At 45.8% G+C, this 14,189-nt stretch overlaps 1 protein-coding gene across 5 annotated transcripts in view; it reads left to right on the forward strand.

Annotated features, from left to right (window-relative positions):
* Window positions 1–8,427, forward strand: part of LOC143372034 (monocarboxylate transporter 10) — a 117,966-nt gene extending 109,539 nt beyond the window's left edge. For all 5 annotated transcript variants that reach the window (XM_076817831.1, XM_076817836.1, XM_076817832.1 and 2 more), the window contains exons 9-12: window positions 608–890; window positions 1,577–1,751; window positions 7,501–7,707; window positions 7,874–8,427. In XM_076817831.1, coding sequence (XP_076673946.1) covers window positions 608–890; window positions 1,577–1,751; window positions 7,501–7,707; window positions 7,874–8,292 — 1,084 coding nt within the window. In that variant the 3' untranslated portion in view covers window positions 8,293–8,427. The remainder of the gene's footprint in view (window positions 1–607; window positions 891–1,576; window positions 1,752–7,500; window positions 7,708–7,873) is intronic.
* Window positions 8,428–14,189: the final 5,762 nt, after the last annotated feature.

Here is a 14,189-nt window from a genome sequence, read left to right on the forward strand (position 1 = left end):
TCGACAAATTCTTCCGACGTGGAAGCAAGGAGAATTCAAAGTTCTGCAAAAATGGAAGCTAGAGAGAGAATTTATATTTTACACACAGAACACTCTTCCCTTGGTTTATAATAGAAAGTGGGTAGCGGTGTAAATGCAAAATGTAACCTGTGCTAATTCCCTTTCCCTACCAGAAGCATCTCCACTGTATTTAAACTCGTACAATTACTAATTATTCCAAGCGAATTACTTCAGCCACTCTATTGTGCAAGCGGGACTTCGAAATTTTAGTTAACTCGTAAAAGTGAATTCGTCCTTCCCAGTTAGTAGGCTGCAACTCCGGTTACTATTCACCGAAACGGCTGCCTAAGAATCGAGTACAAAAGGAGCACTGTAATAGGTCGAAAGTGGTCAGCCAACAGTGACGTTTACATTGAAAACATTTCTCGTCGTGCTGGAGGACAAAGATCGAGGAATTCGCCCGAGAGCTGTCGACGGGTATTGCGTCGGTATTTATACGAGCGCAATATCGCGGTGCGCGTGGCTGGGTCGATATAAAAGAAAAGTTATGTAACTCGATTTAAGGGGGAGCCCCTCCTGTAACCATAACGACACGCTGTTTTCTCAGGAAGCTGGGCTGGGAGCCCGGGATGCAGTCCGTAACCGGCGTCCTCTCGCTGGCCTTCTTCCTCGGCTTGATTTACAGGAGCGCCTCCCTCTACCATCCCCAACGGCGGGCCATGCTGCACCTGAAGAACCAACGGGGCAAGGTGAAAGAGAAGAAGCCCCCTACCAAGGTGCCCAGGCAGCCGTGGGTCGATCTCAGCCCTCTGGGAAGTCGCCCCGTCAGGATGCTGATGCTGGCTGCAGGAGCCGCTGGTTTCGGCCTTTACACGCCCGCCTTTTACATCGTAAGTACGCTAATTCCCGCGTTTCAGCCCATCCCCGTCCCCCTCGTCCCTGCTACCTACCGCACCTGCGAGCAAACTAGGCCAGCGAGCTCTCGCGACGCATAGAATCGGGCCAGATTGGAGTATCGATAATCATCCCTGTCTGAATACCTCCACGAAACTAGTCAATCAGATCGCTGCCCTGAAACCGAAATCTGTGTCTTCGGGACAGTGAAGAGGTGCCCTCTACCTAAGTGTATGTTCCAAAATGTATGCCTCCCCCGAAACTATAGATCCCTACACGCTCCAGGCTTCCTGAGCTGCGCTTCAACTTACCCGTCGATCGAAGCTAATTTCCCCGGGCAAACCAGTAGCTGCGTAACCCTAGATCATGACACCCAGATCCACGCTATTGCTCCTCTAATAGTACCCTTGTCTCCGATCTCTGACCACACCAGAAGCATGGTTAGCCTCAGGCACAATCGCCAGACTGTCGCTAGCACGAGTGTACCCTGCTAACTTCGTGTCTAAAGTTTCGATACTGGCACTCCTTGTAGACGTCCCTGATGTCCCCTTGCACGCGGCCCTTTTCCCGCCACTCCGCACGCTGCTGAAAGTGCTGCATGCTCTCGGGGCTCGGTGATCGGCGACCATCGCGGCTCCGCTCCGAGCGTTTCCAATCTGCTAATGAGTAACACTGGTTGCAGGCCGTGCAGGGGCACAAAGACGGCTTGGAGGGCAGCGCTTTGGTGCTGCTGCAGACGTGCCTGGGCTTGGCAGCGGCGCTCGGTTGCGCGGCTTGGGGAGTTGTTACAGCCAGGCCATCCGCTCAGTGCCTGGTGTCCAGGCAGTATCTCTGCCAGGCGGCGCTGCTGGGAGTCGGTCAGTATACAATGTGGCGTGGCACTGCGGGCTTGATGGTTTAGAGCGTATTACGGGATGGGCGCAGCGCCTAGAAAGGATACAGCGAGGTCGTAAAAGCCGTCCAAGTCCCACAGGTTACAGCTCCGAGGTTTCTGGACAAGAGGTTCGGCATTTCTTCCTGGGAGGCGATGCTTCCCAAACCTCTTGCTCCGAGACCTCAAAGCTGCACAGTTTGGGACTACCGCAGCACTTACAACCTTGCTATATCCGCTCTGGGTACTATAACTGGCCTTCAAGGAGCGTTCGAGGGAAAACTCAGAGTGGGGTGGACTCTGGGGGATGCTTTACGATTTGAATATTCTAATCTCGGTGATTGGGAGCCTGGTGAGAATATGTCGTATAGGGTGGTCGGTGACAGATAGCGTTTTAGGAAATGAAGTGGGTCAGTCTACGTGACGAGGTAAGAGGAATATTAAGAGTAATTAAATTGCAGTGGAATCTTTGTTTTATGGTTATTAACCCTCCGTGGTCACACTTTCTTATAATCACAATTTGGTCAATTGGTGTTCACTGCAACCCAGCGTTACTCTTGAGTTATGATTTTGGTATTTTTGAATCTTTTAACTTTTGAGTGATAATTGTACATAGGTAATACTCACACAGTTTTTTTTCTATAAATGTAAATTCTGAGATGTTGAAATTTTTGTTTGAAATGAAAGCGATTTTTCTGTTAAAATTCACGAAATTTTTCAATCTTATTATCAAGGTCTAAAAATGTACAGAAGTATTGGCAAAGAAATATTCTGGGTTAACCCGTGTGGCCACGAAAGGTTAATGTTGAAGAATTTTAGTCAGGAACGTCTGACACGCAACAATTCAGTGCTGAAGGAGTAACGATGAGTTTTGTGTCTGTGCATCGTATTTTAACATAAACCAAACGGCATTTTGCTCGAGAAGGATGGTACTTTCGAAAAATACAAAAAGAAATCGAGTTTCTGACTGCCTATTCCCCTTAATTTGTCGCCTAGAATCACTCATTTCATTTTCTACTATCTATTGCCACAATGTAACCACATAGATTCCTTCAACGATCAGAATTACAACCGATTATAATATTTCACGTCTTGTACTACGGTGGCTCTATTGCATATACCGTGCTCTGTCCCGTTAATGTCAATACCGATATTCACTGAGCACATAGCGGATCCTCCGCGACCTCCAAAAACACATAAACCGCCCATTCCTCTCCCACGGTTCTCAAACACGCGGAAATCCCCCGGATCCCGCGGAGGCACGCAGTCGATCTTCATTCGCCCAGGGTGAGCTTAAAGTTCCATAAAATATTCCACGCTGCTCAAACATCCCGCGGTCGGTGGACCGGAGGCTTCCATTTGCCTTGGAAATATTCGTGGCCCGAGCTACGCGCGTTCGTACTTTAAAATAGTATGCGCGCTTACGGGGTGTCTAAGAGCTACGAGGCCAATCGGGACACCCTATAGACTCCCTCCCGGAGGAAGGGAGCTGCCCACGGCGGGCACGGTCGCCGTCCGCCGCGCGCGTGTTGTGCTTTCCTTCGCGAAGGTTCGTCGGCCGGAGGTTTCTAAACGTAGCCTCCATTCAGCCAGGGTAGACGTCCCCTACCCCCTCCAGGCCGCTCTATCGCCCTTTTGAAGCTGTCAAGCTCTTCGAGTGTCGGCCGCATACACGCCTTTGCCCCTCATTCAGCCGGCTCACCCTCCAGCCCCCGACACAAAGTATTTTCCATTCTGTCCCCAAAGCCACCAACCCCGTCCCCGCTCGATTCTTTCTCCTCTGTCCTCCGCTCTCCCGGCGTTCTTTGCCCAGGCCGCGGAGAATATCGCGGCCGGGGCCCGTGGAGCCGTTAATGGGGTGGCTCTGTGCAGCGGGAGGGGGCGCGTTTCACGCATGGTCGGCTCGTCCAATCGAAATCATCTTACCACCGGCGCGAAACGATAGGGCGGCCTGGGGATAGAAGCTCTTACGCGGTCAAGGAGGATCTTCTGCCCTTAACGATCAACACCCAGAGCCCTGATCTTATAGAACGAGAGGGGCAAGTATTTCTCAGAGAGGCAGGCTTACTGTAGCTTCCACTTCTATCACGGTTAACTATAAAGTGAAACTTTAGTGGAAGCTTTGATTGCTGTTTAGCACAGTGGCGAGCAAATTTTTGTCAGAAGTGGGCCACAGGTGGAAACCTACTACCTTACGCGGGCCGCAATATTAAATACATAAATTGTAACTAATCCAAGAATTTTAATTTATGGGCTGAATTTGTTATTTCTGACATTGACTTACAATGAAACTTTTTTTTAACTTTGATGTACTGTTTATTAGCAATATATACACATTGATATATACTTACATATTATAATCTAAACAGGTATATGTACCTATATTTTTCTAATTAAATGAACGTAAATAACCACTGAGATTTAATTAATGAGAGGCTTGATTCTGTTTTTCATGCACGAGCTAGACAATATTAGGCGCGATATTTGAAACTGCTACTCTAAGACAATTATTTAATCGTTCGTCATCCAGTCGATTACGACGATCACTTTTTACAATTTTCATCTTCGAGAATGGTTGCTCACATGCATACGTACTGCCAAAGAAGCTCATTATTTGACTGGAGTGGGTAGCTAGCAATGGACATTTATTAACCGGAAAATAACGCTTATAAAACTCAAGAAGACTAGCATTCTGAAATTTATTCCTTAATTCTGAGTCGTTTTGTAAATCGACTATCTCCATTTGGAATTCTTCAGGAATTCTTTTAGCTGTAGCAATTTATATTAAAGAGTGATGAAAAAATATCAAAACTTGTTTGATTTTCGCGGAAGTTTTTGAACCGCAAACTGAAATCTTTTCGTAATCCCTGTATCTCCTCCGCATATTTCTTCGTTTGAGATGGATTTTCTTATTTTCAGAATTGGAAAATGAACCATATTATTTGATTTTAATTGCCGAATCCAAATTCTTAGTTTACTTCAACTTCAAGCCATTGAATGTGGTACTTAATATTTCCTCATCACTCTTTAATTTTAATATAAATGTTGAAAGAATTCCCGATGAATTTCAAATGGAATTAATCAATTTACAAAACGACACAGAATTAAGGAACAAATTTCAGAATGCTAGTCTTATTGAGTTTTATAAGCGTTATTTTCCGGCTAATAAATTTCCATTGCTAGCCACCCACTCCAGGCAAATAATGAGCTTATTTGACAGTACGTATGCGTGTTAGCAACTATTCTCGAGAATGAAAATTTTAAAAAGTGATCTTCGTAATCGACTCGATGACGAACGATTAAATAATTGTGTTAGAGTAGCACTTTCAAGTATCGCGCCTAATATTGTCAAACTCTTTCATGACAAACCGATATGCCGATGTTCAGGTCGGCCACAGGTCTGCGGCTGGCGGGCCAAATGTGGCCCGCGAGCCGCCAGTTGCTCATCACTGCTATACGTTAAAAACCAAGCACATATCCAACGCGTACTCTAATCGGACACGAGCCACAGTAACATAAAACAACTTGGTCACTCGAACACATTGAGAATCCTCAGAAATATTAATAGAATTCGAATTGAAGCTCGCAAGGGATGCTTTCGTCGCCGGAGGGATGCCTCGAAAGTGGAGCGCGACGATCTCGATCCCGGGGATCGCGCTAATTCCTCGGCGACCGCGAGTACGAGCCGCGCCGTCCGCGAACAATGCGACATCCACGGGCAGAGACAAGGGTTGCCAGATGCAAAACGTGCCAGCAAAAATGCCGGGGCGAGCGTAACTCGTAATCAGCGGAGAAGCGTATTTCCCGGGCCGATGGGCGAGGGAGGCGGGGGCGGTGCCGCGTGCAGGAGCACGTACACGCGGAATAATGCAGCGGCCCGTCCCTTTTTTCCCGTCGAAAAGGAGACCTGACAACCGAGAGCTAAATATACAAGCGGCGGGGGAGGAGCGGCACCGACGGCCGAAAAAACTGGCTTATCCACGTCGCGGTGGATCGAGTTTGCCCCCAGCACCGCTATTCACCCGCGGGAGATAAACTATCCTCCGGTTTGAAAAAGAATCCTCCGTTCCCACCGCCGACGGGACCGCGCGCCTCTCCCGCGTCGCATTTCTGCCTGCCCCGTCGAGACGGCTAGACAAGGAGTCAGTGTCGAATTTTTGCCGACCTTTTGCCGCGGATTAAGCGGGAATTCGGAAGGTGAGAGGAAATTGGATCAAGTCGCGCGGAAGCTTCCGCGAATTAAATTTCACGGCGCTGGCGGCGAGTAAGCGAGCATCGAACACGAGTAGGCGAAAAGGTTCAGTGTGCACTGTACAATGCAAGTGCGTCGAACGTGGTGGCGAGAAGTTTCATCGCGGAGTGGCTCGTTTTTTAGGGAAACTCGGGGTGGACGTGATTTTTTTTCACTAATGGTAATCTTTACAGTGCAATCTCCATTTTGATACATACAGTGCCGGGCAAAAGTATTGGGACACTGTTAACACAGAATAGTCTTTTCAAAATTGATACAAATGATTGGAGGTTTTTTTTTTGAGGACCTAGAAGGATTAGTTTACTAAGGTGTTTCGGCGTGTTTCAATAGTTTTATCCGGCACTGTACTTCTAAGTACCAGGAGTAACTCTATTAAGTCTCGCCGTGGTAATTTCACCCTGCGTTAGTCGTCGTCTCGAGCACACCTTCCCACTGTCATCTTCGTCATCTCGCTTTGAAGTCACCGTCAGCGCTGCCTCTGTTTAGATTCCCCATCGTCGTTGCCGCTCCAGCCGTCTCATTATCTCGTCCCGTTTGCTCAGCCCTCGGTATTCGCCAGAAAATCGGCGTCACCCTAAAACGATCATCGTCCCTCTAGCACCCGCTGCACCGTTCGACCCTGTTCCACATTCGAATCGTTGGCATTCCCGGTCGCCAAATTAGCGCCGGATTAGTTCGAGCAACGCGCGGGAGAGACCATAGCGAATAACTTGGGTATTAACGTAGCTCGCGTGGTTTATTAATGCGAACGGTACCCGTCAACGGTATCAGAATGGAGCCATCAAAGGTTGCCTGGCTAGAGGATGCCGTTTCAATGCTTTATTTCTGGCTGCCGCTAATGACTGCGCAACGTAAGAGGATTACGAAATAAACTGCACCTCGTGGCACGGCGAGTTGCAACGTCGGAGTATCTGTGACGAATGCTGCAATCGGGATCTTAAGCGAAGGATTCCCGCCGCGAAAGACCAGCGAAATAGGGGTGGTGGATTTGCGAGGACATTTACGACTCTTCGATTATAATTGAAGCATTCAAAGCTACAAAATTTAATAACCGCATACCTACACTCGTATATTCAGGAAACACTCCTCTAACTTTTTGGACTAATTTGAACTTCACTACCAAAACTCATGTTTTTCGAACACAGATAATGGAAGGTTTAATTTTAATCTGTGGGTGACTTCTCCGCGAACCTCAAATCTCTACAGTGATTCCCAAGTGGGTCGCAAAGTGTTTCCTGATGGGTCGTCAGTTTTTTTTTTTAATATTATTAAGTTAGAGTTATATTCTGAAATGCCTATTTTTAATGTGTTTTCTTCACCTTATAAAATTTATCTTACCATATACGAGAAAGGGGGCGGATTATTTGAATATTATAAATAGTGGATCGCGACTCAAAAAAGGTTGGGAAACACTGCTCTACACCGAATGAATTCTCTTCCGAAGTAACCACCACCGTACTGTATCTGTGTTTCACGATTACAGCAATAGCGCAGGTGGCGCTGGGCAGCGTGCAGGGCTACCACGGTCTGGTTTTAGCGTCTGGTTTGTATGGTGCTTCCCTGGGTGGCGCCCTATACTCCCTGAAGATGCTGGCCCTGGAGAGGTTGAGGGCGAGACACTTCGCGAGGGCCTGGGCCCTTGTGCAGGCCGCGGAGGCACTACCTATCCTTCTCGGAGTTCCTCTTACTGGTAAATAAGGCCCGCAATTCTCATTAAGGGATCTTCCCAGCGTGGCGGCTGAAGAATCTGAATTTTTCGGGAATTAACGTCACACTGGGAAGACCCCTTAACCACCCTGCGCTCACTGCGCTTCTCTCCTGTGGATGAAATAGTACTCGATCCAACCCTGTTGCAGGTTACATGAACGCGAACAGCCCAAGGGTGGGCTACTACGCGTGCACGTTAAGTTCCTTGTGCGGTGCAGCGTTGCTGTTCCTGGTCGGATGGGGCCGGCAACCCGCGACCCCGATTCTGACGGGTCACCATATACCTGGCGGGGTGGCCCCGCCACACTGCGCCTGCCCACCGCCCCCCAGGCCCAGGTTGCCCAAGTCCCAGTCCCTGCACGTGCCGCTGGACGTGGAGGACCACCTGCGCGACAGGGAGACCGAGAGGATCCACACTGCCGATCATTTCTACCAGCCGCAGTTCTACGGGCCCCTGAGACCCAGCAAAAGCGTCCCGGAGGGCCTGAGCCATCGGGACTCGTACAGGAATCGGCCGAGGCGTCATCGCGACGTCACGGTGATCGAGCAGATCACTACCAGCGTCTAAGCGCTCGTTGCTTGGACCCATTGGAGGAGCAGATTCGAGTTTGGAAATTCGTGGCTGAGTTAGCGCGAGGGTTGAACCGATGCTGGGGGAGCTGTTATTTGTGTTTAAGGGGAAAGTTAATGGGTCATTGGGGTTGAGATCGCGGAGCAAGGATTCTTGCTGAGGCTGAGGCTGTAATAAGGATATTCGTTGCGGTTGGGATTGCGAGGCATCGTTGGTGCGTCGTTGGTGGGATATCATGGAACAGGTGTTCAATCATTCATAGAACTTCGTGTATCTCCTTTAAGTTCCTCGGGGAATAGGGAACTCGGTGGAGAGCGAGGAAGGCTCGCAGCATGCCTTGGAGATTTAATCCGAGATGCTGAAAGGCTTTACAGGCTGGTGGTACGGAGTCCTTTCTCACTGCGCGGAATTTAAAATCGCAGAGTAAAGGGGCGGAAATGCGCGCATGTACGGTGCCAGTTTCTAAGACACATAAGTATAAAAGATAAAGAATCAAAATCTATGTAATCCCTTTAAAGAGTCATACTCCTCCTCACACCTCACTTCCCATCAAATCAATTTAGCCTCCCAAACAAACCTATATCCACCCAAGTCACCGAAATTAATAATCACCGACACAAATCCCCTGCATAAATATTAAATTACGCCGCACAAATGTCCACTGGCACGACGTCGAAACCCTCATAAAATCTCACAACCCCTACCGACACCTTTAAAAGCCAGAAACAAGCACGTACCCAGATACACCGTCAATTGTAAAAAGGAACAGCGAAGTCGTGAAGAATTCAGTGTCATAATCGAAGGCACGTAGCGGACGTCATACCGCACGATTGGAATATAGGAAAACGTGAGGGGGGGGGGGGGCAGCGGAACCTAACGGGTGGTCGCGTGCACGATATCCATTCGAAATCAGTCCCAATTCGAAACTGGAACCCTCCCCCAATAAGTTTCGTTTACGATTTCGTTGTTTCGTGACGGTGTACGCGAGTGCGCGGTAGTTTGGCCCCGTTTATCCATTAGTGACGCGCTTCCGCACACACGGTCGCCATGAAAATCTCCCATGGACGGGAATTCTATTCAGCCACGGTCAGCAGGTGGGCCGATCGGCAAACCCCTGAGGTAGAGGGATGCGCGGTGTCAACAGCATCCCATCCCGTATAAGATTACGAGCGGTCAAACTGACCGTGATTGCGTTCGGCCGCCAGTAAATTCCGAATTTACGCGATTACTCGTGTTTGCCGTGGCATTGCGCCGTGACCTCAGCGCGCCTGCCGCACGCAACCCGAACGCCTGTGGTGGAGGATTCGGCGATGTTGCGTCTTCGCGGCGCCGGCCTCGGCAGTAACTTCATTTTCCCCATTGTCTACCGAAATCCTTCGATCGCCTTGCATTTAACGAACCTCCGTAAAGTGGTTCAGAAATAGGCGGCGAATTATTAGGGGCTACTATTTGTAAAGGGGTACGCGAAGGTGCGTGGCCAGTTTGGATGGTGTGTAGTTGGTGCGTGTCGTGTGTAGTGAAGGGTTGAAGGAACATAGTGAAGTATTTGAAATTGTGGGATAATTACGAAGGACCTAATATTTCTGAACCGAGGGTGTTTTATAAATATTGGATACAGTTTCTTCTTTTTTTTTTAAGATCCTGAACTTATTACTCGACCTATCTGTGCGCACGAAGGGACGTCGTTGCTTGGTGTAGATATTATACAAATTTGAATATTTCGATGGGGACGCGTTTCGAGAAGGTAATATTGTTAATCATAGAACAATGTCGCGAGCTAAGTATCGAATCAAAATGACTTGTGAAATCAAATTATGGGATATTAAGGAATCTTAGACTGTTGAAGTATCGTGAGAAGATTCTATGTCCTCCCATCGGGCGACGATGGGGGACACGACGGTATTAATGTATATGTAAATGGGAATTTATATAGTCTATCCGATCTACGATTAAAGTATCGACGTAAGTTAGGGAAATATTTATTCGTGTTAATGGTTTCTTACGATTAGTTACGATATTACTGCGAGGGAAGTATCTATCTATGGTGCTCCATGAACGATCACTTTGTCACTTTCAGAATATCTCAGAACTCTCTTTCTACTAATCACCGACTATCCCCAATTCTTTCAAATCACAATCTTGCGAAATTAGTGCACCCCCATTCCATTTACCCTCCTCGAACGTTCCCACGCGTATCCAAACACCTGATAGTTTTCAATTTCATTCTAAGTGTTCCGGAATTTCGATAGTCGACGTTTCACCCCCATCCGTTTGAAGCTTCGATAACTTGCACGTACAAAACACTTGGTGCAGCAGGCATTCCGGAGTTTCATGAGCCTTGCTGTTTCGGAGCTCGTCGAAACTTGGATTGATTCGAATTTGGTATCCCCTCCCTGGCAGCATTATTTTACAAGGACCAACTGTTACGAGTGGATCGATATTTCCCTCCCGTGTGTGTTCACAGAGTAACGCTTAGTGAAAGGGGCAAAAACGAGATCGACAGCATGAACGTTATGTTTCTAGGGGGAGAGAGTATATAGAGAAAATGGAGCTGGTCTCCGAGATCGTCACGCGAATCGCCAGAGACTTTGCGTTTAAAGTACAGTAGGGGCCTCGAAGATAAGTACAAGCTAGGACGAACTAAACTTGTGCACGTTGTAACTCGACGATCGAGCGTTGGTGAACAAGAAACGTGGTCACCGTCTCCTCGTCTCGTCGCCAAACAAATTCTCTGTATCAACCCGTGCATGTACAGGGTGGTCCAGAAATGCTGGTGTATTTAGAAACTGTGGCAATCTTAACGAAAAGTTAAGGCGCTCTTCTCGATCACACCGCCATTACTCGATCATCCCTCGTTTCGATGAAATCGATCATCGCCTCTGTTAGAGAGACACTCGCCCTTTCCTTTCGGACTCCTGAGAAGTGAGCTGCACTTCGAGAGCTTCGAGAAAACGATTCTACACCCTGCAGCAGGTATTTTAACTGTGGTATGGTCATTCGCTCAGATTCTGACGAAAGAATTGCAAGTGAACTACAGTGGTGGTCGAAAGGAAGTTTAAAACTAATATTTATACATGTCTGCGTAGGAAACTTAAAGGGGGATTCTTGTGTAACAGCCCCAAAAGTAACTAATATTTTTTTTTAAAAAAGTATTGCTAATATTAGATTAAAGTCTTTGGGATGTAAGGAGGCATCTTTAAACTTGCAGATTTTTTTTTATGTCGATCCTTATTATTATTTAGTAATTATTGTGGAATCTTGTTAGACTCTTCGACGATGTAACTCCTGATGGCGTGACGTGTAGCACCAGTCACGGTCATCTGATTACAAAAAAAGGAAACTTTCTTAAAGTTTACGATGAGACTGAATCTGAAATTCTAATTTTATTTATATTTTTATATTTATTATTATCTTTATTATTTATTTATTTTTTATTTTAAATAATTTTATTTATAATACTTTTGTCATTAATATAGAGTAAATTTATCTAAGGAAGAAAGTTACTTTTTCTGTCAAACGCTTTACATTTTTCATTTTCTTTTCTTTAAATTAGGTTCAATTAATAAATAATAATTATAATTAATAAATAATAAGCAGGATCGCCATAAAAAAAAATCTCTGCAAGTTTAAACATGCCTCCTGATATCCCAAAATAGTTCAATCCAATATTAATAATAGTTTTCTAAAAAAAGAAATTCATAAATACCAGTTACTTTTAGGGCTGTTACACGAGAATCCCTCCTTAATATTAGTCTTTACGTATTATGTTGGTATGCACCACTGATCTATTTCACAACCCCTCAATCTATGGGACATAACTTTTAAGATACAATTCTTTCTAATAGAAGTTTCTTATTTCCGTTCACAGTTTAAAGTCTCTTTTGGCCACTACTTATACTACTGGCGCGCAATGCCGTCGCCTCGAGGCTTCGATGCATAATCGAGTGGTCGAACGATAACACGTTTAGTACCTGAATATTAAGTGTTATAGGCTTACATGACTATTACCACGCGAGGATCGTTTGATTGTCGTAAAAATCGTTTCCACGTGATAGACTTTATTGTACGTTGACCATGAGCCGAGCCTCTAAAGTGGCGTTTTAAAGAATTCCGTATGTACAAAAGGCGCGTGGAAGGAGTGAGAAGTATCGCAGGAACCTTCGCCAATGTACAAGAAGATATACGAACACAGATATGTAAACGATTCACTTTGTTAGTCGTTTTTTAACGGAAACTACTGTCACACCCTGCTCTTCGCTGTCGAACTACACGTTTACTATCGTACTGTTACAAGTTACGTTAAGCCGCGCCCACGCTTTTCTTTGCTGGTTGTTCGTGGCTGTAACGTAGGGCGAGAAAGTCGTACGCAATCGACGAGTAAAATGTGGTATTGTATTTAAATTAAAACGAAAGGTGATCAAAATTCGTGAAACTCTAAAACTACATTCTTAAGTTTCCAAGTACCTCTGTACTTTAATAACAATGTGAAATTAGAGTCTCAAGCTGCAGACACTGAAATGTTTAAATGAATTTAGGGAACATTCTTCTATCGACTGCTAAAGAGATCAGAGCCTCGTCAGGATTTCTTTCTTCCTTCGTTCTCCATGGCGAATTGTTTGCGCACTGCCAAATTTTATAGAACGCAGCGAAAATGTCCCCGACACGCTTGTACGAATCGACCGTTTCGAAACAGTAAAATGTTTAAGCGTAACCCCGAGTCTGCGCAAGAAGCTCAGTGGTGGGTACAGAGGAAGTTCAAAACTCATATTTCTGGGTCTGCATAACAAACTTAAAGGGTTACATGCCCTTAATAGGTTGGAAAATGGTCAGTTTTATGACCCTTTTTTATATATAAAGAAACGTTATACTTAAAAATTAAGATATACACCTTATTGAGTATAAACTAAGCTGTATTCTCTTGAAAACGAAATTTGATATTTTAAGAAACGATGCCAGAGCAGCCTCTTCTCCTAAGGCCTCTTCATAGTTACAGCATTTGCGGCACCAAAAATATCTCAATGATCAGTGTGCTAATTTGAATAAAATTGTGGATGAATATTCTTAAGACTATAATCTAGCACTTGCCGACGCCGATTTAAAAAGAATTAATACTTTTAAAAAATGGCAGCTACTCAATTTTCGACCTAAGTTTTCATCCTCTTTTGTTAATAACAAACAAAACAAGACATTAATCCCAACATCGTCTCGAAAGGTAATGGATTGTAAGAGTTGTTCCTGCAAAATTGTATTCAAATCGATCCACTAATCTCTGAGAGATTTTGAGTATCAAATAATTGATGAAAATGATTTTCGGTAAAATCTGTTTTCCAACCTGGCAAGGGTATGTAACCCCTTTGCGTGTTCACGGGATATAATTTTTCAAACATAATTTTTCCAAGTGGGATTCATTTCTGTGCATAGTTCTCTAAACTTTCCTTTGGCCACTACTGTAGCCTTTGAACCAACTCGCCCGTTATAAGTTCAAACCTTTACACTTTCACCGTGTGCGTTTTTAAAAAATTTACTGTGTCTCGAATGCTGATGGGGTCGCTGAGAATTGGGGGTCGAAGGCGTGCACTTTCAGCTCCTGAAAGTCCGTAATATCGATGGAGGCACGGAGAAGTCGCAAGGCAAAGCCTGTTACTCGTGATCGAGGAACTTCGTCGCGGGAAAAGTTGCTCACGGACGGGTCGTTCCCCGAAATTAGCCTCGCTGGACCTCAGACTTTGGAAGTGACGCTCTCGATCGGGGCAGTTGCGCAGGAAAAGGGGACACAGACCGAGGGGCAGTTTTGAGCGAGAAATGAAAATTTCGAAGTTTATTTTTAAAACGTATACGATAGTTCCTTAGATCTCTTTCTGTCCTTGTAACTTTCTGCCAACACTTTTCTCGGT

The sequence above is a fragment of the Andrena cerasifolii genome, chromosome 8, assembly GCF_050908995.1.
Source record: "Andrena cerasifolii isolate SP2316 chromosome 8, iyAndCera1_principal, whole genome shotgun sequence".
Taxonomy (NCBI): domain Eukaryota; kingdom Metazoa; phylum Arthropoda; class Insecta; order Hymenoptera; family Andrenidae; genus Andrena; species Andrena cerasifolii.